A 24,447-nucleotide genomic window follows, 5' to 3' on the forward strand; every position below is an offset into this window, starting at 1 on the left:
GGGGGGGGGGGGGGGGGCGCCCTCTATGTAGCTCTTTCCATAAAAAAGGAACTTTTTGAAAAGGTTTGGTGCTGCATGAACACTCATGCCTCATCAGGACTGAGTCGGGCTCAATGCAGCGGTACAGCAAGGGGAACAGGAAGAAGAAAAAAATAAAGTATATATATAATTCTATATTGTGCAGAATATTTATAGGCCCTTTGTGCCATTGAAGTCATGCTCTGCGCTGGCCATGCCCAGCGCTCTCTACCATGTGATCATTATACATCGTCTTGTACTGATGACCCGTGGCTGATTTGATTGTTTTTTCATGTCAAGTGCATTTTTCGCAATAAATGCCTTTGTTTTAAAACGGATTTTCAGTGTGGTTTTTTGGGTTGTTGATGCATCTGCCTGCAGCTTTATAATGGAGATAACACAGAACATAATAGGAAACAATACACACTTATGTACTCTGATGCATAACAAACGCATTACCTGTATAGCCCATTAGGATTTTACAGCTGCCCTTCGGAGAACTCATCCTGAGAATCATATTATATCCTGTTCCAATTAGTATTATCTGCACTCACAATGTGCTCATTATGAGCTTATGAAGCCTTATGAGCAACACTCCAGGTACAGCTGTCTGACAGCCATCGTTAGTGACACAGACATGTTGGTAAAGGATGTTTAGAAGTAAAGCTGACACTCTCCTCTCCTGCCTTTTCCTCTCTCCCTCCATCTTCTCCTGTCCTCCCTCACCTCTACACCTCTTTCTCTCCCTCTGTTCTCTTGTGCTCTCAAGCCAACACTGGCATGGATGAGGTGTGTAATTGGTAATTTCAGAGCGTCGCCGGCACTCCCCTTAAATGACAACCTCATCTCTCCAGCAGCCGGGCCTGTCTCCAATGATCACCTCCATTTGCATTTAGAGTGACTAGCAAAAGGTGACAAGGGTGCGTGCGTGTGAGAGAGACAGCAATCTTGCATGTAAGCGCACACAGGAAAAACTTGACACTAACACACAAACTCAAGGCTTAAGGCCAGCAGGAGGAAGGCAGCAACATTTTGATTCTTCAGATTTCTGCAGTGCAGAGATAGTGTTCACATCTGGCAGGAAAACTGGGAGAAATCACTTCCCACCCAAAGATATATATATATATATATATATATATATATATATATATATACACACACACACACACACACACACATATATATATATATATACACAACGTGCTGCAGGCTCCTGCAGAGAATCGATCAGCTTTTTTCTGCTTTACACCAGACCTGTCTGTCTACCTGTCTGTGTGCCAGCTCTGAGTCACATGAAGGGCAACACAGCCGGAGGGTTTCTGCAGGGAGCAAGACCTCTACCAGGTGATACAGCGCAGTCCCGTTGTCTTTGTGTCAAATATTAGTGGGAAGATGTTAAGCTTCTGACGTCTCCTGAATCTTCCTCTAAAGCAAAAGGGAAGCTTGTGATCATCCTCTATGCTCTTAACTTCTGATAAAAGGGGAAGAAATGTCATTATAGTAGGTATTTCTTTTATAATGTATTACAAGGGTGGAGAAGGATTAAATCAGGAGGTCTGTGGGTCTCAACACATAACAACCTTCTCTTTCCAACACAGCCCCCCACATTATTACCTACAGTCATTTAACAGTGATAAACGCAACATGCTCCATATCTTAAGAGTTTTGGCATTTTTCAACAGCCTGCAGAAAAACAATCTTTCATTGAGGATATGAGATCACATACATCTTTAATAGAACAAATCCTGAAGCAATGCACTGCAGTCTGATGCATCCTCACGTCCAACAAGACACAAACGTGGAACAAATGACAGAACTGTTGTCCCTTTATAGATTTTCCCACCTTACATGTGCACATCCCTACATCAGTTTCTTTTCCTACTCTTTCCTTTTAAATATGACCTCATTCTGATTATAGAGCCCAAATTGTTTTTCTCTTGAGAATATTGTCAGCAGACAACTCGTGTAAAATCTGCACTTATGTTAAATGTTTTGCAAACAGTGTATTTTTTTGTGATTGTGTTAATGTGTGTTACTGAGCTGTGCAGAGAAAAAATCACTGCATATTAAAGTTTGGTGGAAAAGACATTGAAAATTGGTTGAATGTAAGTTCATTTACTCAAGTACTGCACTTAAGTACAGTTTCAGGTTCCTTGGGATTAGCATCACAAAGAACTTGACATGGTCATCTCACATCTCCACGCTGGTGAAGAAAGGTCAGAAACAACTATATTCTTGAGGAAGCATAAGCCAAATTCCTGTGCCAAGTTCTTGTCAGTTTTTACACAGGAGCAATAGAAAGCATCCTGACTGGAAACATCACAAACTGGCATGGGATGTGCACGACCCAGGACCAGAGGGCTCTGCTGCAGGTGATTAAAACAGCTCAGAAGATCAATGGTACCCATCTCCTGAGCATCAGTGATATCAGTGAGGTGCCTCCGCAGAGTCCAAAGGACACTAAAGGACAGTACCCACCCAGCCACAGTCTGTTCACCCTGCTGCCTTCTGGGAAAGTTTCTGCTGCCACACCAGACTGAAGAGCAGCTTTTCCCCCCAAGCTATTGGACAAATTCATCCTCAGCTCTGCTCCACTGAATATAGTTTATTTCTGTTTACCATTTTTATAGTTGCTTCTGTATAAATGTATATTGTCTGCTATGTAGGCAAATTCACTCAACCTGTTATTGTGACAAAATAAATCTACCTAACTACCTACAACTGGGAGCTACTTGTACCACATTACATTTTACAGGGGAATATTGTACTTTTAGCTGAACATGTAGTAGTACTTATGTATATCAAAATGTAGATAAACTGTATCAAAATGTAATTTCCCAGTAGGGGTGCTTGATCTATCGGTCACCTCAGCAGTATTAAAATGTAGTTTCAGGACCGATGTCAAAATTATGGTCATTGGGATGAACCTGCATTTAAAACAAAAAACAAACTGGAACATGAGTTGCTTTTTTATTTTTTTTTCCCAACACAGAAAAAGTAAAGTAAAAGTGGAATTTACTGTCGCCATATTGTGAGATAAAAAAAAACAAGCAGAGTGTCATGACAAAAATACAAAGATTTATTTAGAAAGAAGGAAAAAAAAAAGCTCCCAAATAACACTGTTTATTCCTGAAATACAAGTGTATTACAACTGTTTCCTAGACAAGCTTTTCTCCATTAGTGTGTTTCCCTGGATGTACAAGTGGATAGTGTATAGCTTTACGCAGATAAGGCACGAACACTTCGTAAGCACTAGTGTAAATATAAAGTGGCAGTGTTTGTGAGTAAATGTTGGTTTATAAAAATCACACTTTACTAGAAACCAGCGTCAGTGTTCTGATTTACTCTGTGCTGTAAAATGCTTTGAAGTGTGAACCCCTGTCTCATCATGACTCCAGACAGAAGTGAATAAAGAAAGGATTTTTTTAAAAAACGGTCAAAAATACATCCTCCCTCTCATCCCAGGCCCCTCTTAAACACAGACTTGACAGAATTCATTTTCCCCACGAGCAGCTCTTTTGAGACAGACTGCATTGCAAACTGTGCCAGAAGGAACAAATAAGGGAGCAAGTAAAAGACAATATATATGCTGTAACATGTACCTTATCCAAAGGTGAGCCTCAGCCTCACCCTCCTAGAAAACTGACAAGAGAAGCTTAAGTTCAGAAATAAATTGATTTCCCTTTGGAACAACAGCAACAGGAGAATCTGTGTGGCTCCTTGAAAAGCTGGTGTGCTCATAATAAAAGTTTAAAGCATCTGGGAGGAGAAAGAAAATACATAAAAAGGATAAGGAAATATAATGCCCTGTGACCACGCTTCTGACAACTCCTTATGATAAATGCACTACATCTGTCTCCAGAAATGATCAGTGAAGCCCTTTTCAGACATGGATTCTGTAACATTTAGCTACAAATCTGTCACATTTATGGCCTGTTTGGCAGTCAAAACATACACAGGTCTCCGTGGAGTAAATATTCTGTGTCTCTATTTAAACATTATTTATGACCCGCTCACCACCACTTCTCACCAGTCCAACCAACTCTGTAGATTTCCTGATACATTTGTCTATGTCATCAATTATGTTTTGAACATAACACTCTGCTGCCTATTTTACACCATCTGCCAATGCCAAAAATGTAGTATAACTAGCTGTTAGGTTCTGACATGCTGTATTTAAAGCATTTAGCTGGATATTCATACTGTAAGAGGTTGGCATGAATGAAAGCTGAATGTTTAGAGAAACTGGTGGTTTGATTACTGCTGTGGTCATTAAACTGATTTTTATTCCAATTTAGATAAGCACCTTACTGTAGGTTTAACATTTCTCATTCAGTTCCAATGGAAGTGTTTCGCCTGACATTGATGGACAGCTGCTGCAACATTTATGAAAAAGAGACTCGGGCATTTGTTTAGACAAAATGTAAATCTTCTCATGAAGTGCATGTCTAAAAAAGGCTTTATAATAAATTACAAGCATGTTACAGATGTTTGACTGTCTCATTATCGAAGCCATCATACCGCATTACTAAACATGAAGAGTTCTCTTATTATACACCAACGATATGGCAGATTAAATGTTAAGTGAGGAAGTCCCTTTCAATGCATTGTTTGTACCTAATCCAAGTCCTTAAATAAACCTACAGCATCTACTGAGGAGGCTGTGTGGCTGTGTGAGGATCAATACACTGAGGGGTCCCTAGTCTGGGCAGAAGTATAAAAAAAGAAAAGAAGAGGCACGTACATAGAAAATAACAATGAAATTATATAAAAATCATAAGATAAATATAAAATATTACAAAGAGGTATAAACGCCACAAAGAATTTTAAAAATACCACCGAGGAAAGTGTACACAGGATTCATGGGTACAGTCATTAAACTTTGGCACAAAAGCAAACTCACACTCGCACACACTGCTGGTTTGTGTGGGGTTGTCCTGGTTAGTGTTTGAGACTGGCCACAAAAGGGCTGAAAAGGATGTGGGCAGAATGTCACTGGTTATACCGGTCATACTGGAGTGTTCTTGAAATCCCAATGTCTTCACATGAAGCCAGAACTGGAAGAAAGAAGAGTTGAGAATCAGTTTTATAAAATACTGAGTTTACTACACTGCCTCTGTTGCCTAGTTTGTCAGCAAGCAAATTAAATGTCCCCATTTTTTGCATTAGTCTTCCACATTAAATTTGTTCTTCCGTCTTTGTGTTTATGATTACAAAATATTCACTGTCACATTCAATATTTCATTACAATTTAAACTTTTGCAAAGACTTTAATGAGTGTTGAACAGTGCAGGAGTGCAAAATCCTGCCATCAGCACAATATGCACCACATGTCAGTCAGTGCACTCATGCACATAAATCTTAAATGCCATTCATGCATTTTACCAGCAGGTGATAACATGTCCTTTATCATATAAAACAGATCTGAACCTAATATCAGCAGCGACTCACTAATGACTCAAAAGGTTTCATTTCCCCCTCACTATCTGTAGATGTATAAATCTATGGATCCTGAATATTTTCTATCAGCTTTAGCTTTCAGAGGAGCCTCTCACTTCTTGCGGTCCTTGTCCTTCTTGCCGTTGGCGGTGAGGCTCTGGGCCTGCAGGAGCTGGGCGGCAGCTCGTCTCTTGCTGAAGGAGCTCTGGTCTTCCTCCAGGTGTCTCTTCTTCTCCTCAAGAGCTGCTTTCTCATCTGCGTGGAGGCGCTTCAGCTGCTCAAAACGACTTTGTAGCTGAAAGACACACACACACACACACACACACAGAACTGAGTTGCCGCTGGGGATGCCTCCATTTTTGCAAGCATCAAAACCCTAAGAGATCAGACTTTCTGTGTGACAAATTAAAATGACTTACACTAACAGCAAATAAGATGTGAAATTTAAAAAATTTTGACTTTCTCTGGGAGATTTTACTTTGATTCTATACAGCAGAAGATCAAACATCATGATATTTGGTTCCCTCAAGATTCATAGGAGTACAAAACAAAACAGAAAAGGGAAAGAGGATGTTGAAATCTCAATTGTTTGTTTAAAAAAGTAATGAGAACATTATCGAATGACAACTTCCAAGGAGAAAAACAGTAACATAATGTCTGGTGTATTGCTTCATGTTATTCTTTTATGCTATCCTTTTATTGCTTATTTATTTCTGCTCTTTTAACGCTACGGGAACGGACTGACCCATTATGGGGGACGTAATCGATGTTCGCTGTTCTAGCGGTTTTCCATCCAAAAACTGCGGCGCTTTGTGTCAACAGAGATCGTCTGGCGGGCCGCCATCTTGGTGAGGTCGGCTGCGGTCTTAAGTTTTGTTTGTGTCACGAGATATAAGTGCAGAAGAAGAGTGTAATTTGGCGGAGGATGTTCTGTTCTCAAGCTGTGGGCCTGTAAGGCATGGGAGTGCTTTTGGTCATTTATATTGACTGTTTTTATCAATATTTCAATGTTTTGGAAGCTTTATGTTATTTGGAACGTGGTTGTATGGAGAGAAAAAATGTTTTGAAGATAACACCAATAAATGTGAACATATAAACAGTAAACATGGACATTCGCCTGGTATATTTTTGAAAGATTGTGTAATAACTGTTGTATATCAATTTCTTTTCATCAAATTTACAGTTACAGTTATATTCTAGGTGTATTAGAAGATATTCACGTGCATTATAATCTACCTTAGGATGATTTTGATGGTTTATTGCATAAAAATAAAGCTTTTTTTACCAGGCGAGGATGAAAATATATTTTTTCTGTATTTCATATCCATGTAGTCTGTAATAGTAAAATAAATATGTTAATCTAATCTATCAATAGATTTATATTCCTTAGTTTCTGACCTTTCAAAGGAAACCAGAATTATACATTTAGGCCTAACGGTTGAGGAGATATTACTGATTTATTTTGGGTATGTTATTTTAGGCGTTTTTCCTAGAAATAGGTGCCAGGGTCCATGTTCAAGCTGCTAATAGTCGTAGTAAGCAATTCGTTGTATAATTGTATACAAGGACAGTAAAGTTTCTATCTATAACCAGCAGTTTCGTATGGTGGGTCAGAGTTTCACCATAAAGTCAGTAAAATGTTTTCAGATGTTTACAAAGGGACAGTATTTTTACTATTTGCCACTGTTTTATATTCCTAATTAGTTTGGCTATTTTAAGCGATATCAGACGATCTCAGCAATTCTTTGGTGAGTTCAACCCATCAAATGATGGCCAGAGCAACAACAATACAACCCACTATAGTTTTGCTTAAAGAAATAAAAAAAGAAATAAAACTCAACTGCTGTTAAGTCAGCAACTCACACAGCTAGGGATGACGTGGGCCTAGTGTGCGACTACCACACAAAATTTGCTGCTTATGAACTATTTGCATGTCTACGTACCTCTCTCTCAGCCTCCTTCAGCTCAGACTCCTTCTCCTTCACCCTCTGCACAAACATCTGCCTCATCTCGTCCTCTCTCTTCTGCAGCTCCACCAGGAACTCCTGCCGCTTGGCCTCGTAAGTCTGCTGCAAGCTGCGCGCACACACACACACAAACAGGTCAGCAGTCGGTTGCGCAAATTTTTATTTCATTCATGAAGTTGGCAGCTCACCTGACGGGTTTGCACTCGGGGCCTGTGTCTTTGAAACCCATTTCCTCCAGTTTGCAGCGTCTGTACAGCTCATAGTGGCGAGTGTGTGTCTGCTCTCTCAGGTCCTCCATGTTTACACAGATCAGCATCTCCCTCAGCTTCACAAAGTCACAGTGATTCTCGTTCTCCACTGGCACACGCAAAAATAGACATGAGACAAATAAAAGGGTTAGCCTCCAAGCTGATATTAAATATAGTAAATTCCTTTTAATTTTTCTTTACTGTAGGGTGGCTGGCTGCAAACAAAGATTGTTAATTCTTATGGAAGAGAAAAAATGTTCAGGTCTAGAAGAGAGAACTAGACATTATTTAAATCAATGTGTTAAGACTTTGGCAATACAAGCACAGCAGTGTGGGAAGACAAACAATGATCATCTTACCTTGTACTACACCCCATGGATACTGACGAGCCTTCACCAACTTATTGCCAACGCTGACTTCCTCTGTGCTGCCTACTACAGCAAACGGCAAATGACCCTGCAAAAAACAGTTTTAGTTGATTATACGTTTAAACAGCAACTGCAAGCCAAGATAATAACACAGCTGGATCCACAGTACTACTGAGCCTGTTTGAAGTGTTTAATCCTTTTGTTTAACCGGAAACAGTCACTATATCGCTCGTCAAGACATTTTGCCTCCCTGGTTTCCTGCTGCCTCCACTGGTTTGTTTGGTTTTATTGTGTGACTTTGGTGTTTTAAAAGGGGTTAAAAAAACCCCACCAAAGTCACACAATAACACAAACTAACTGATCAAGGCAGCCGTAGTACAGAGGGTAAAATTACTATTTTTGTCAAGGGAGTCTGGTGGCTTTGACGAGAGTGCTATAGCGACCATTTCTGGGTAAACTAAAAAGGATTCAACTCTTCAAACAGGCTCAGTAGTACTGTGGATCCAGCAGTGTTATTATCTTGGCTTGCAGTTTCTTTTTGAAAGTGGGATCCTTTCCACAATGTTGTCAGACATTTGTAATACCAATCTGGGCCTGTCAGTGACAAAACCAAGCCCTTTAGTGAACGTACTTTGACGGGATGCAATTGTCCGTAAGGACTACGTTGTCTATTTCACCGTCAACTACAGCGCACTTGATCAACACTGGACCACTTTCAAAAAATGTTATTCAAATTGACCCTTCGCTAAGCCAGAATACGCAGCTGGCCAATCACAGCGCAGTATAGGACTCTGAGGTCTGACACTTTAATGGCTGCGCTCCATTGACTCCAATACAAAAAGAGTCGTTTTCTAGCCTTTTTTTGCTGTATTTTACCAAGAAACGCTGTTGTTACCCAGAGAGGTTGAAAAGAGAAGTACGATTTATTTCCTTTAATGCTTACATAACCCCACTGTTCTGCTTTTTAATGATTCTAACAGTGAATAGAGACCTACCCAGGTATACAGGAACAGTGTTAATACCTAATATCGTTGTCCTATTTCTCAATAGTCAAGTAAAAGGGTGGCTCACTTTTACGCTGTGATCGTTAACTAAGGCTTTTTTTCAGTTTTAAGTGTTTGTTCATCAGTTTGACAGCCTGAATAAAACCTTCAAATGCACTATGCATTTTTGAAAAAAAAAGAGAGCTCAGAAAGAAGCAGACAGTTTCGCAGTTGCAGGTTTTATTCAGGCTGTCAAACTGACTCAAACAGAGTCAAACTGACGTGAAAAAAATAAAGACAGAAGCTATACAGCCCACTGATCACTTAATGTATGCATAAATTATCCACCTGCCCCCCACCAAATTTTTCAGTTTAAGTCCACCTCTACTGGTCTTTGTAACTTTCCAGGTGATGTCTTTATTGTCAGCTGTACGGTTTCTATGCCTGCAGTAATGACTCAGCAAATATTGTGGAACATTTAAGCAAAACTAGTTATAAAATTGACAGGACAGAGAGGAAACTCTCCAGAGGAAACAGAATTCCATGTTTAGCTTCTGAAATATATCCTGAAGCTCAGGACTGATCAGGAGGACGGCTGCTTCACTCCAGTTTCACTGTATGAACCTGACATTTTGGATGTGTAGAAGAACACAGAACATGTATTAACTTTTCTGATGAATCGGCTTGTCTGGAGATTTAAATATCAAGTTTTGCTTCTGTGGCTTGTGCGTAAATGCGCACATCATCTGTCTTAATGTGGAGAAGCTTCACCCTATCTTACACACCCGGAAATTCACAAAACGTGAAGCGATGCTCTCAGTTATTGGGCACACAAGGTTTTCATGTGCTTCAAGTGTTTCCCAAAGTCTGGACATGGGGATCGGGGAACAGTTTTTCAAGTTCAAGTCTGTCTTCATTTAAGTTGATCATGTTATCAATGGCTGCTATTCTAATTGTTTTATTAATAGGCTTCATCCTACATATAATTATGAAGGTGTGGACCTCGGTGACCTCATAGCTGGTTACAGCCATGGCTATAAAGAACCCTAACCCTGGTGAGAAGAGTAAAGGTACAACTATGCCTCATCAGAACTGCTTGTCGAACAGTCAGTCAAGCAGCCGCAGCTTCTGGAATAACCCGGCCTTAAGAAAGCACTCTAGTTCAGTGTGGTGTAAGAGTTTGCGTGTGTTTCCTTACATTCATTGTAGTGTTGACCTTTGCAACGGTCTCATCATCCAGGGGGAACTGGTAGATCTGAACGCCGTTGCTCACCAGCTCGCTCATGATTTTGATCTTGAACTTGTGCAGCTCGGTCTTACTGATGGTATCAGCTTTGGCGATGACTGGGATGATGTTCACCTACAGCAAGAAAATAACAGATTCTTCTTCCTCAGCAATCATTATTAAATATAAACACTATTATCTGTAGTCTTCAGAGATAAATTAGACTAATGCAATCTGTGAAAAGAATATATGCATATATTTGACAACAAATAACTTCTGAAAGTACAACTGGGGGCATGAGAATGAAGTACGACATAATGATAAATGTTTAGGAACATTACGTGTGATTATATTCAAATACTCTTATTTTTCCATCAGACCTCTGACTCCTGTGACATTTGTCTACTTCCACTTAAGAATTCACCAGGGCACAAAGATAATCAGATTTCAAATGTTATAGGTAGTAGCTTTAAGAGACTCAATCTGGTTAAAAAATAGTTCAAGAGCAGCAACACGAGGATACCACTGGGTTTCCTCCTCACAAGTTAAAAGGAAAATTTCACTACATTACAACTTAGGTCTTATGTCGTAATATAGAGAATTTCTATTGGTTATGATAACGCATTGTCACCAATTTTACCAACACCAAAAAAATTTCGAAAATCAGGGCCCTGTTTCAGAAAGCAGGATTAGTGAAAGATGAGGGAAACTCTTGGTTTTCTGTTTCAGAGACCAAGATCAGATAAACCCTAGATCAGTAACTCCTGCAAATGACGCTGTGAACCTAACCTCCTCCCCCCTCCTGCGGAGTCTGAAGCGGCTGTCTGACACACCGTTTCATTTCCTCATTCACGCTGTTGATATCAAAGCACATATCGGAATGCATTTATGTCTTTAAACACTGAAATCCCGGTTACATAGGCTATTAGTTTCTTACCCAAACATGATCTTGAACATGACCACTTTTAAGATCAATCTGTCATCGATGTAAGGACAGAGACAAGTTTCTCCAGACATTGTAGATTTATCCTCAGCACAGAATAAAATCTATGTTCCTTTTTAAGGCTCGTGCAGACTACACGACTTGAAGTCGTGAAACGGGAAATGACGCAAACCTACAAACGAATCAGCTGTTGTTTATTATAAAGCTAGCAATTATAACTACAAAGAATATCTGTGAAAGAATGGATTAGCATACGCAGGTACAGTAGCAGGGATCATCCGTGCTACAGAGAGAGTTGGAGGTGAGTAAAAAGTGTCCTGAAGTGAAAAGGTAGCTGCCGGGTCTCATTGGCTGGATGTGGATGTCGAGTCGGCCGACTCCTCCAGATATTTGGCATGCTAGATATCTGGCTTAAAATCGTGTAGTGTGAACTGGGCTTTAGGTAGCCTATAACACTATGATTCTGGACAGTTGCACTGAAAACACAGCTGAAACAAATAAATGTAGTTTAAAAGTGAGTTTTCATTATATACAATATATAAAACTCTGAGTTTCTCATCTCAGGCTAAGTCAACTCAGAGCTGAGGGATAAGATCAGAGTTTGTTAAGCCTGCTTTCTGAAACAGGGCCCAGGTCTAATCTACTTTACCTTTAGCCACAGTGGTGTGTTGGCAATTATACTTGGTAACAAAATTGGTAACTGTAACTTTCCTGAACTTTGAGTAGAGCTGCTCCTGATGACATATACATCTAGCAACTGAGCTAAAACAAGCCAATCTCACTTATCAACATACCATTAACTACATGCAGACTAGGGCTGAACGATTAATTGCATTTGGGATATTATCGTAATATGATAAAATTTTCTAAATCGCAAAGGCTGCAATTATGCTCTGGTCACATGACACACAAGAGTAAACCAGTCTGCAGAGGAAGCATCAACTTTGCATGTTACGCTGTACCTTGACTTGTTGTTGTACAATGGCCTTTAGCTTGACAGAAGCCCACACTATAGAAACTTTAGTGTCATACAGGGAATGAAATTAGCACCCGTGGGTAACGTGGTGGTGGTGGGTGAAATTGTCAGGCCATCCGCCGCTTTGGCAGACAGGAATAGAAAGGAAAAATACACAACAGAAAGACACATGTAGTAAGGTAAGCGTATTGTGGTGATCGGTATCGCAAGCCACATTACACACAGCCACCAATCAGCTCAGGAAATATCTGTGAAATAGCGTTTCAAACCAACCGCACGAGTCCGAAAGAGGCCCAGTCTGTCCCGAGTTACAGCCTGGTTACAGCCAGTGCACTGCTTAGCAGCTTTGGAGGCTGTACTTTACAAATTGTACAAATTAATCACATATTAAATCAATATTGGTTTAAAAAAAACGCAATTACATTATTTTCCAAAATCGTTCAGCCCTAATGCAGACGCAAACAAGCGTGCATTAATCTGACTCTGGCAAAGGACAAACGGTACAATTCACCAAATATGTTAACTATTCCAACTGTATTTGTTTTTAATACTTTTAAAAACTGCTTTTAGATAAGCGTTATCTAAACCAGGTTTACTGATGTTATTTCTGGCACAGCAGCTCTCTCTCAAGTCGTCCCACATTCCTTTCCTGCCTGTCTGTCCGTCATCTTGTCGTACCAAAGACAGAGAGCCTTGGAATGAGTTGTCGTCATTAGACTCTGGGCCAGACCACACACACACACACACAAACACACACACACACACACACAGATCTCAGCAGAGAAAATACTATGCTAGGAGACCTGTTCTAACAGCTGTCTGAGTAAGTCAGTGGTGCAGATTTAACAAATGGCTCTTTCTGTCTGCGTCTGTACAGTGACACAAAAGGACAATTCGAGCGTGTGCGCGCGTGAGGTGATTACAACATTCCACTGCTTTTTCTACTCCATTCACACGCAAATCCAGGGATACGGACACTCCGGAGCAGTGAAATCACACAAACACAAAAGGAAAACAAAGTCACTACACACAAGGGAGCATGGGAAAGTTTCTGACCACTTCAACAATGAAAGGAGGGGTTTAGCCAGTTGGATAGGGAACCATACATAACATAAAAACACTCGAGGACGGTTGAAAAACAACCACAGCATATTCTCTAATACAGTACTTCCCACTATCATGCGCCCACCAGTTTCACATCAGTTCCTATGTAGTGTTTACATCTGCTTCTGCAGTGTCCTATTTGTGTTCCTACTGACAAAAAAATAATAATTAAAAAATGAAAAACAAGCTTTTTCGCATATTGACATATTTTCTACACAATTCACATACTGTATAGACCCACAGAACTGATAGGTCTATTTTAAAATATCCAGCTCGATAGAAGTCAGTCCAAAAACAGCAAACACATTTTAGGACTCTCCAAAGTCAAACATGTTTTGGCTTTGAACTCGAGAAAACTTAAAGTTATGTAAGTTATGTAAATTTGATAAAATATTTTATTATAATACATTCATATTTAACACACTATAGCTTTCTGGGGTGTGTTTGTTCTTTGATTAGATTAAATGAATCAAGGATTTCACTTTGTGTTGAAAAGCGGTGGGGACATAAGGGTTCAGATTAGGGGTGTGACGATACACTTGGCTCACATGCACGATTTACTATATTGGGTTCACGAGAACAAGACAAGAAGACATTTTAACAGTATTTGACGAAATATTCAATGCTGAAATATAAATATGTGTGGTCTGGGGGTCCTCCACTAGAAAATGTTGAGCACTAAACACTTAATTTCCTCCATTCTGGAAACATTTTCTGCACCAATTTATGGTAGAATTTCTTTATTTATATAAAGTGATTCAGATGACACTTTTTTTGGACAATCCACATTTGTTTCCTCTATCTCTAAATTGCATTGCATGTTTTCTTATTGTGCAAATAAATCTTTCTCAAAGCATTTTCATTTGTTTTTTTAACATTTCTTCTTGCAAGCCATTTTCAGAACATATTTAAGAAATCTTTTAAAAAAGTGATGAAGACATGTCCCCAGTATCCACAGTGTAAATGACAACTATGAAATGAATACAATATTTGTTGTATCTGAGCCTTGCGCGCACACACACACATGCGCACACACACACACCCCTCCTACCTTGCTGTCTAGTTTCTTCATAGTGACCAGGTCCAGGGATTTCAGTGAATGACCTGAGGGGGAGATGAAGTAAAGGCAGGCGTGGACTCGTGAGTCATGGTAGTTGTGAAGAGAGCGCTTGATTTTTAGCTCCTCCTGCAGATAACTCTCGAACTGCTTGTCGATGTAGTCCACCACCGGCTGATAGCTACAGGGCAGATAGGGACGATCAGAAATGTGGGTTTCATTAATGGTAAACAAAGATGAGGTCACAACAGCAGGAAGTTGAAAACAGGACATTTAACTTAACACTCATTATTAGTGACTCTCTTGTCGTCACTCAGACACTTTTGAGCACTTCGAGCCTCTCACTCTCCTTCACTATCCATAACACACTCCACACACTCTCCTCCTCCCACCTTTCTTGTTTGTTCATTTGGTCTCCAAAGCCCACAGTGTTGACCACGGTAAGGCGCAGTCTGACGTTACTCTCCTGTAGGTCATAGGTTTGAGCCCGCAGCTTCACCTGAGGTTCAAAGTGGGACGACTCGAAGTTCTCAAAGTTAGTATTGAACAGAGTGTCCATCAGGGTAGACTTGCCAATACCAGTTTCACCTGGAGCAGTAGAAAGATGGGACAAAATTTTCAGTTATTGAACGTCACAGTTGAGGAAGATCAATGCCTTCCTCAAGAACACAGTGATGGCAGCTGTTGAGGAAGAAGAAATATTAGTCATTCACCCTACCACATATTTAGCATTTGTTGAGACTTTTGAACCAGCAGCATCCTATTCATCACATTGCTGCTTTGACCCCTTGTCTACCTCCACCCCTTAATTCTCAGACTAATACTCTTATTATCTAGCACTGCCACTGGGTTTCAACATGCATTCTAGCTAAGAAGAAGGAGGAAAGGAGCAGGCCAAGGCATTGGCAGTGAATCGAGGTAGTCAAGTAAAACAACGTGCCTGTGTGCATGTAGCGCCCTATGAGTTAATTTACTTTAGCTGTACAGTAGCATCCTGTGTGTATGTGTTTTAATATGTGTGTGTGGGTTGTGTATGCGTGTGTGTGCGTGTATGACATCCGTACCGATGCAGAGAATATTGAAGCAGAAGCCCTGGCAGATGGACTTGTTGACGAGCTGATCTGGAAGGCTGTCAAAGCCCACATGGCCCGCCAAGGACAGGGGCCGCATTCCTTTGTCCTGAGGGAGAAATCGCAAAGATCATTCTCAAGAGAGTGGAGGCATTTTCTCCTCAAATAAGAAAAATGATCCCCCGTTGTCAGCCACAACCCTACACATTCATCCGGTGTTAAAAAAAATAGTTATACGGATGCACAATAAACAGTTTTGCAATGTTAGAGGATTACATTTTAAAGTGGATCTTGGCAATTAATGTAAAATACCTAAAAAGATGCTCTGTAAGTCTATATCGCAACACAAGAGGCAGACATGTAACAAAATTTTATCATATAGAAAAGTATTTCAATGTTAAAACTACAAAAAGCTAATCTCACTTTAAATACAGTCTATATCAATTTTCCTCAGACTGCTCTCTCCTGTGGTCCTCCTCTGACCTGCCCCAGACTTAACTCCTATTCAGAAATCCTGAGGGAAGAGTATGGCTAGTCAGGTAAACAGAGGGCTAACATGGACCTTGTTCTAGTTATCGTGTGGTACAATTTGCTGAGGTTGAGGACATTCCTCATGATATACGCCCAACCTTTGATAACAGTAAACTACGTTGTCTATGTAGAAAATACTACACATTTACACACATTCAAAAAAATGAAGCGATTTAGTGGCTCTTATCGAGCTAAATAAGCAGTGTAATCTACATATCTTACCAGCAAAACATAACCTATATATATAACCTTTGGCACTTTTGTACCATCGTTAGCAACTGTAGCACAAGAGTGTGGCACACAACTATTGCCATAACCTTTTGCCTGTTGGACTGCTAGCCTAGTGTTAGCCAGCTAGCGCCCTCCGCAGTGTATTTTGGTGAAAGATGTAACACGGAATCCCTTTTGAAAAGTTGAAAATACAAATTCAACACCCCCGTTTGACGTTCTGGATACAGTTGACGTGAAGGGAATATGTTTTTTGGTGCTCTACACTTTGTGTAAGTTACGTCTCAAATGTCGTATTTTCAATAACTTCAAAGACAGAGAGCACTAACTATAGTTATCGGGCTAGCTGTAGCTAACTTAATGATAGCCCCGGACACTCCCTGCTCAACTTCCAAGAACATTTCCACAAAGAAGGAAAATACTAACCGACTGCCGAGAAACATCCGAAGAAGCCATAGTTTTAGCCAGACGTTAATAACTTTTACCCTAGATAGATTCAAAAATATATACAACAAAAGTGATAAAATTACGACTTCTTTTTTTTCTGAACACTTATCAGGACCGCCTCACTACGTGCGTCCACCGTCGACAACTGGACAGTCTAGACCACTAAACACAAGGTAGGAATTAGGTGATGTATATCGTTTGGACATTTGCTTTAAAATTAAAATTCTACAAATTAGGGCAAAATGTCGCGGGAATTACAATATATAACATTATTAACGAATAAAATACACTACAATTGTAAGACAGGATGGTATAACAATGTTAATTTAACGCAGTAACACACCCATCCCCCTTCTTCATATAATGGTACAGCGCAACTTAATTTTTCCCAGTCACTTCAATGGCATGAAAATTGTGTTAGAAAATTTGTCAAGCCGATTTCAGTGCAACAGCTACTCGATTCGAGTTTTGATCATAGAGAATTTATAAGGAACTAAAAATATTTTGACCATATTTTTATCATAATTTGACATCATAATCATAATGTTTGGCCTGCTTAGTGAGTTTTAATGTGAGATAGCGTCTTTTTCAAGGCTAATTATCATTATTTTGACATTCTGTCAAAGCTAAATATAATGTAACCAACATAATTAGCTTCGTATAGCCTAAATTTGAGTTGTCATGGCGCATTTGCCCTGCATGTGTGAATCATACAGCCTATGTTGGTGACGTGTTGACCAACAAGATTCCCATATTAACAGGGTTTTTTATACAGTCTATGGTTTTAAGCAGATCTGAATCAGTTAGTCATGCAATACAGGCCCGGAATATATTTATATTTCTTTCTCACGCCATCACGGCTCAGTCGACACTTAAAATAAAATCGCATTCTCCAAAAATCAGACTGGTCGATTTTACTAGTTATTGGGAGCACGAGTTTAGGAGGAGCACTTGAACGCTGCATGATTTCTGCAGCGGTGAGCCGTTTGCTTGGTGGTTTCATCAGCGACTTGCGACCCCTATCTGCCAGAGCTCGACACTCCCCATGGAGGAGAGGAGGAGGCCAGGGAAGAGGATGCTGTCATCTGTTGTCGCCGACCTCAGTGAATGACAGTAGCGTGTGAACATGGAGTCATTTTGAAACGCTCTCGTGCAACTTATTTGACTTGTCTCTGGGCTCTGTTGCGGGCCTTTCGGGGGTGATGATGGCGTCCCAGTGCACGGAGCAAGCCGTGCAGGAGTTCCTGATGGAGAGAGGAGGGAGGGTCCAACAGATGGAGCTGCTCGATCATTTCCTATCAGTTTGTGGGAGAAATGACCAGTCGAAAGAAGGGGTGGATCGCGAGGTGCTGAAACGCGTTGTGGACAACGTGGGTTTCGTGCAGGTGGAAGACGGCGTGAAATTTGTTTGTTTAAACACTGAAGGCAGCGCAGAGTCGGTGATGCGTGCGGACACAGACGGCCACGATCACGCGGAGTGCAACGGTAACGTTAATATCCAGGAAACACTGGACAACAGCTATGTCAACGGCAACCGTGACAGCGGAGACCAAGCAGGTGAGTCATATGCACTCTGTGTTTATTTAAATTAATGTAATTATGCCATTGTTATGTGCATGGTGCATTTGCTTAAATTTTCCACATGTGTAAATGTCTTTATCATAAGTTAGATAGCTTTTATTTGTCTATCAGTAACGTTAAGCTTATTTGTATTTATTAGCTTAAGTAGTATTGTTTGGCATTGGCCCTTTTCCCCATTGTGTATGAAGGCCAATCCCTACTAAAGTGGCTTAGACTGAAGTTGTCAAAATCCACAAATCTGTAGCTGTAAGTTTGACATCTTTCTTGCCAAAAATAATTAAATAGGTGTACAATAATTCATGGTACTAATCACACAAAGTATAACATGACTAACCTCCTGCATACCTGTATGGATTACAATGGGTAGGCTGCTTTGTAGTCAGCTGAGGTTAAGATTATGCCATAGACAACTCCATCATGCAGTGTCAAAGCTGCATGATAATAACAAAAAAAACAAAAAATGTGTCCAATGGTTCCACAGGAGCATCCAGTCCGCTGGCTGCCAGTCTGGACAATGATAAACAGTCAAATGGTAATGAGCAACCTGCAGCCCCCTCCCAGAATAATAAGACCAACACAGCGACTCCTACCTCTGCTGGAGGAGGGGAGGTGAGGCTGAGGGAGAGGAGGAGGCGGGAATCGGCCCCCGTTATTGGGGTACCAGATCTGGACCATGCTCACCCTGCGGGGTCCCACAACCAGCAGGTGAGGGGAGCACGCAGGGTGTCCAAAGGGTCCCAGCGGGCCATGCTGATCAGCTGCCTCTCTGAAGACAGCGCCTTGGAAGGGCTGGACCCTGTGGGAGATATCAACACACCCAAGGGAAGTCGCAGGAACTTCATAGAGCTGATGATGAGTAGTTCTCCGCAGGTACGATACTTTGTTTCTCTGGCATGAAAAAAGCTTCCATTATTATTATTATTATTATTATTATTGTAAGTCATCATTTTTGTTTGTAAGGCAGCTTTATAAAGCTCTATACAGGGCAAAGCAGTTAAAACAAGTAACAATCCAAGCATGTGAGAAAGTATGTTTACAAAAATGGCTTTAACCTGAAAAAAAATCACAAATTGCTTTGGGTGTGCTCAGAACCTGAATGCCGCACAGTTGTCCATAGACGAAATTAAGCAGGTTCCCCTGCCATTGCCTCTGTGTAACTTGCAGCACAGCCAAGAGCGTAGCTTTTGACAGCTGATGTAAAACGCCATTTGCAGTGTGAAATGCAATATTCATAAAGTGTGACTCCACAGCAACAGTTTTCTGTGTTAGGCAACTGAGAGATTTGACGGTGATGTAATCAAGCCTTAACTCTAGGCAGGATGACCCCCTTTTGGGGATCATCATAAGGCAGCAACCAGCTAAACTGACTATTTCATAACTGACTTGTTTACTGTCAAAAACATATTTTATACAAGTAAAATCAGTTTGATACTTTATTGTGATGAACAGTGGCGCTCAATACCCTGGTGTGTGGTTTACTTTTGTTTAGTTTCCACAAATAATGAAGTCTGCATTTGGTTCTTGCGTTAAGTGTTGTGAAACTGTTATTTACAGTGCAGTTGAGGTCTTGTGAAGAACACTTTAAGCAGTTTATTGGCAAAGAACTAATAAAAAGCCATCTCTACATCACCATAAAGCATTGTCCAGTGGTACAAAGCTAAACACTACCATATTAAATGTTGTAACACAAAAATGGATGTAAAGTCTTTTATTCCTATGTTCTTCCCATTGCAGGTTCGGAGGTCTCTGATCAACCGTGGTTCACGCCTCCGGGACTCAGTGAGGAGCGATGGAGATTCGACATCGCTCCTTTCCTCAGCCACTGATGAGGACTGCACCTCAGTGACCCTGGACCCACTGGAACATGAGTGGATGCTGTGCACCTCAGATGGCCTGTGGGAAAGTCTGCAACCCCTGCTCACTGTGGAACCCAGCCTAGTGGCCAAGAAAGACTTTGTGACCGGCTTCACCTGCCTCCACTGGGCGGCTAAGCAGGGCAAAGCTGAGCTGCTCTCCCAGCTGCTGGCCTTCGCCAAGGAAAACACTATTCCTGTCAATGTGAATGTGAGATCAAGTGCTGGATACACACCGCTACACCTGGCAGCCATGCACGGCCACACACAGGTGAGTTGCATAGACTGTGGTGGTAGTGGAGTGTGTTTATAGGTGTGGGTTACACCTGCTCAGTGAAGCAGATAATGCTGCAACTAAAAGAATGGACTTTCCTCTTCAAGACAAAATAAATGATCTGGAAAAAGAATTAACTTAATTTGTATCAACTGGCTGGTTTGCTTTGCACAAAATGAGTTGAAAAGATCACGATGTGTTGTCATTTATAGTTATAACTTTGTGTATAGAAAACCTTTTCTTGCAGAGAGGGCTTTCACTCACTATTAATTAAATCAATCCAAAACACACAGTGCATTGAAAGTATGTTTTTAAAAATTGTCAAGAAATTGCTCCTTGAATGGGATGTTTTGAGATGCATTTGTGCAGTGTCTACTGTATGCTTTGGGCTCCATAAAACAATGGAAACATCTCCACAGAAACTCCCTTAGATGGGAATTCAACAGGAAAATGTGCAGGCTGTACTCTGGTCATAAGAAAACATGCATTTTGGACCTATGTGTAAGTTAGACCCTGACCGGTAATATCAGCTGATATCATATAATTGCAGATAAAGCAGTATAACAGCCGAAATATGACTATTTTTATTAGTCTATTTTATTAATTATAAAAGAAACGAAGAGAGACAGGAGAGGCCTCCTTCGATCATGTTATGAGTGTTGTCGTTACATAGTTTTTCCACCAGAGGGCACCCTGCAACTCAGTGGTGGCAACATCCACCACAAAAGGCAGCAGTCAGCTGACATAATCAGCTGTACTTAAATTACTTGTACTAAAAGTCCTATTTATAACAAAGGAAAAAAAGTTTCATGTTATCTTGGTGAGGTCTCATAACTACACATAGTAAATGTTAGAGATAATTTTTGTTTATCTTATGTGTTTCTGAAAATAAGAACAAAAGAATATTGGCCCATATATCACAATATCGGATTTCATATCAGTCTTACCATGTCAGGCTCTAGTGTAAATTAAGCATTAACAATTTTCCAAGAATAAAGACAAGAAACAAATGGGGACAAACACGCAAGGACGTAAATAACTGTGGACTGATCAAGACAGACAACAGGATGGCAGCAGAAAAGACCACTCGTACCCTCATGTTGACATGCTGGATTATTGATAAGACACAGTTTCATATGATGTAACTCACAGAGAAATCTTAGCCAATAAGGTAGCAGTAAATTCTGCATAAATGACAGGTGACAAGATTTCAGTATTTTCCCTGTTTGTATTTAATGTGCTGTGATTGACAGGTGGTTCGTGTATTGCTGTCAGACTGGGAGGCGGACCCTGATGCTCGAGACTACAGCGGAAGGCGAGCCATCCAGTACCTGCACCCAACACAAGCTGCTGACCTGCAGGAGGAGGGAGTGGTCCTCTCACCTGGAACCGAGTCAGATAGCGAGAGCACTAACAGTGGTGGTGGTGGAGGGCGCGGCTGGCGGTTTCCCAGAGTCCTCCAGGGCAATCTGAACCCACTGCGCCTTCTGAACCCACCGGCTGAGGCAGCAGAGGAGGCAGCCGTGACTGGGAGGACCAAAGGGGGGGTGCAGAGGAAGTCTTCTCTGAGCCGGCTGAACGCCCGGCTGCATCGAGGTCGCCACCGAGCCCAGATCATCCACAGCGCCTCCTTCAGGGACACTGGGGAGGTGGGAAGAGGAGAGGAGCTCCCCAGCAGCCCTCTCCGAACCCGACCACTGTCCAACCTGTTTGGATGAAGTTACACTCTTAACCAGCGATATGGAAATATAAACCAGTTTGACATGTTTTGATTTACAAAATACTGTTTACTCACCTTTATAAGCTGTAAGGTTTATGACCAAAATTTATGACACACATCCTAATATATATTGTAAAGTTTTATTATAGGATTTTAAATGAATAACCACAATGTATGTTTCTCTAAAAGTACAACTTACTTTTGATCCCTTTGCAGTTCGTAGGCTGATGTTGGTCACAGAGGGCAGGGCACAATTCAAGTAGCATTTTATTTGCCACGACAATTCACTGAGTTGAGTTTTTTTGTGTTAGTAGCTTTTTCTGTAATGTTTTGTAGGTTCTCTTAGCGAACATTACACCACTTTTTTTTAAAACTTATATTAGACCAATTTTTACTCAAATGCAAAAGGAACAGGCTGGATTCACTTTAGTTTTGACTCACAGTGGCGAGGGATTTGTGAAATAACACATAGGTTTTATTCCACACAGTTATCCATAAACATGTTTTTTGTTTGCAGAGTAAATTAATATATTTATTGAACACATTTTCTATATTTCAGCCTCCTTTTATTGGATGGTGCTGGGTTTTTTTTTGTAAATCTCTGAATGAAATCTTTTTTATTTTCAATTAACAGATTTTAGTATTCAAACTCTTGTAACCACAGAATTATTGTATGTCCAAACAACCATGTACAGTTGTGATGTTTGCACTTGTCACTTTGAAGATTGTTCATCATTATGGGAGGAAACGGCTCAAACTAAAACCATGCCAGCTGTTATTAGTCCCGTGTCATACTTATAAGTTAACATTGTATACACAATATTACAGGGTGATCAAACTGCTACACCTTTAGATGTATAATGCACTGTATATATAAGCATACAAATTAGACTATGTAATTTTTCACTATATCTTTCACTTCTGTTGATCAATATTTGAAACCTAAACAAAGTACACTGATTTAAAAGTTAGGTAGTCACAATGATGGGAGGATAATTCCAGGCTGGCATGGTTTTAGTTAGATCCATGTACCTTTTATAAAGACACTGGTCAGTTTCACAGTCAGACTGTTTCACAGGGTGGAAGCACAGGGAGAACTGATGTTGTTTACTGACTATAATGTACCTCAAATACTTTGAGTCTGGCTCACTCATTGTTAAACTGCTTCTTTGTGGGGGAGTTTAAGCGGTATGGGCCTCTAATAGCAGATTGCAGTCTTTTTGAGCAAATCTTCAATGGTTAAAATGGATTATATTTACCACTTTCAACTTAAAGTACAGTTCTGAATCATAGACTCATAGTTTCATGCAGAAGAGGCTCATGTAAAAATCTAATTTAGTGAAAAGTTATTCAGCTCAAGGTCTTTCCACAGATGAACAGCGTAGCACTAATTAGTTTTACAGTAAATATGCAACCAAACATTCTGATTCATATACACCTGATTACTTTGGACCAGATTTTTAATAAATTGCCTATACGGCCTCTTGTATTGCATCTGCAGATAGTGAAGAGTCTAGACCAGAATATGCTGTATGTTTAGCTGAGGAGCACATTGACTTTTTAGACTGTTCTCCCAAATATGTGAACCTTACTTACAGTATACCTGATTATCGGATCAATGACACATCCTAGATTTCATGAACTTAGTATTTTGTAGCATTTCATAGGGCTTCATGTAATTGTACGGTTGACTCTTTTGATGTAGAAATATGTTGTACAAACCTACTTCGATGTCACCTTTTCAGATGCATGAATAGGGGAAATGTAAATGCTTTGCACTGTTAATTTTTATGTCTGTATGTCAATCTGTCTGTCTTCTTTGTGAATACTGTGAAGTTAAGTGGTGCGAATCCTCTGTTACTGAGCCACTGTCAACTTTCTCTCTGGGTCTCGTCCTTGAATGTGAAATAAAGCAATAATGGTTTGCATAAAAACGGCATGACACTAACTGTGTTATTACAAGCAACCGAGAAAAAACTATACAGAATATGTAGGAACAAACTGTACAAATCGTGGCAGGGATTAGACACATGATGGTTGTTATAATATGAATACTAAGAGCCAGATTCAACCAGAATGGACCAAAGCTCAAAATGAAGCAGGCTATTTCCTTTGCAAGTCCTGCTGACGCCATGTGATTGTCCTTGTCTGGTGGTGCTGAATAATTGATGATCTGATGAGCCTCTGTGCCAGCTTTGGTCCAGCATTTACAGTACATCCAGAGCTTCCTGTCTACAAGCTGCCCATGTAACACTGCACCCAATATATTAATAGCCAGTCCCAATTCTACACCTGTTGTGTGTGTATTAGTGTGTGTGTGTGTGTGTGTGAGAGAGTGTGAGTGTACTTCTATTGTTACAAAGACTAAAGGTCCTCACAAGATAAAATCTTGATCTGGACTGACATTTAAGTCTA

At 40.4% G+C, this 24,447-nt stretch overlaps 2 protein-coding genes across 4 annotated transcripts; one reads left to right on the top strand and one right to left on the bottom strand.

Annotated features, from left to right (window-relative positions):
- Positions 1-3,074: 3,074 nt before the first annotated feature.
- Positions 3,075-16,785, bottom strand: sept10 (septin 10). Its single transcript, XM_046053222.1, has 10 exons — positions 16,584-16,785; positions 15,393-15,507; positions 14,721-14,916; positions 14,323-14,509; positions 10,222-10,383; positions 8,032-8,128; positions 7,613-7,781; positions 7,401-7,533; positions 5,574-5,752; positions 3,075-5,075 (listed from the first exon to the last, which is right to left on the bottom strand). Exons 1-10 carry the CDS (start codon positions 16,611-16,613, stop codon positions 5,060-5,062), a joined length of 1,284 nt encoding a protein of 427 aa, XP_045909178.1. The 5' UTR covers positions 16,614-16,785; the 3' UTR covers positions 3,075-5,059.
- On the top strand, positions 16,312-23,969 carry sowahca (sosondowah ankyrin repeat domain family Ca). 3 transcript variants are annotated; one of them, XM_046053221.1, is made up of 5 exons: positions 16,312-16,429; positions 17,635-18,161; positions 18,667-19,055; positions 19,920-20,309; positions 21,566-23,969. In XM_046053221.1, the coding sequence occupies exons 2-5, from the start codon at positions 17,807-17,809 to the stop codon at positions 22,028-22,030; spliced, it is 1,599 nt and encodes a 532-aa protein (XP_045909177.1). In that variant the 5' UTR covers positions 16,312-16,429; positions 17,635-17,806; the 3' UTR covers positions 22,031-23,969. The 3 variants fall into 3 exon arrangements, with proteins under 3 accessions (XP_045909177.1, XP_045909176.1, XP_045909175.1); XM_046053220.1 differs by lacking the exon at positions 16,312-16,429 and adding an exon at positions 16,520-16,777; XM_046053219.1 differs by lacking the exon at positions 16,312-16,429 and having other exon boundaries at positions 16,520-18,161.
- The last annotated feature ends 478 nt before the right edge of the window (positions 23,970-24,447 follow it).

Source organism: Micropterus dolomieu, linkage group LG07, assembly GCF_021292245.1.
Source record: "Micropterus dolomieu isolate WLL.071019.BEF.003 ecotype Adirondacks linkage group LG07, ASM2129224v1, whole genome shotgun sequence".
Taxonomy (NCBI): Eukaryota; Metazoa; Chordata; class Actinopteri; order Centrarchiformes; family Centrarchidae; genus Micropterus; species Micropterus dolomieu.

What these genes read in the sequence shown, in the direction of transcription:
- sowahca (XM_046053221.1), top strand. Translation starts at nt 17,807, where the DNA reads ATGATGGCGTCCCAGTGCACGGAGCAAGCCGTGCAGGAGTTCCTGATG. An exon ending in TGACAGCGGAGACCAAGCAG is followed by an intron (nt 18,162 to 18,666) that starts GTGAGTCATATG and finishes ATGGTTCCACAG; the next exon opens with GAGCATCCAGTCCGCTGGCT. An exon ending in CCATGCACGGCCACACACAG is followed by an intron (nt 20,310 to 21,565) that starts GTGAGTTGCATA and finishes TGTGATTGACAG; the next exon opens with GTGGTTCGTGTATTGCTGTC.
- sept10 (XM_046053222.1), bottom strand. Translation starts at nt 16,613, where the DNA reads ATGGCTTCTTCGGATGTTTCTCGGCAGTCG. An exon ending in CAAATGAACAAACAAGAAAG is followed by an intron (nt 14,510 to 14,720) that starts GTGGGAGGAGGA and finishes TCTGCCCTGTAG; the next exon opens with CTATCAGCCGGTGGTGGACT. An exon ending in TGAAGGAGGCTGAGAGAGAG is followed by an intron (nt 5,753 to 7,400) that starts GTACGTAGACAT and finishes TGTGTCTTTCAG; the next exon opens with CTACAAAGTCGTTTTGAGCA.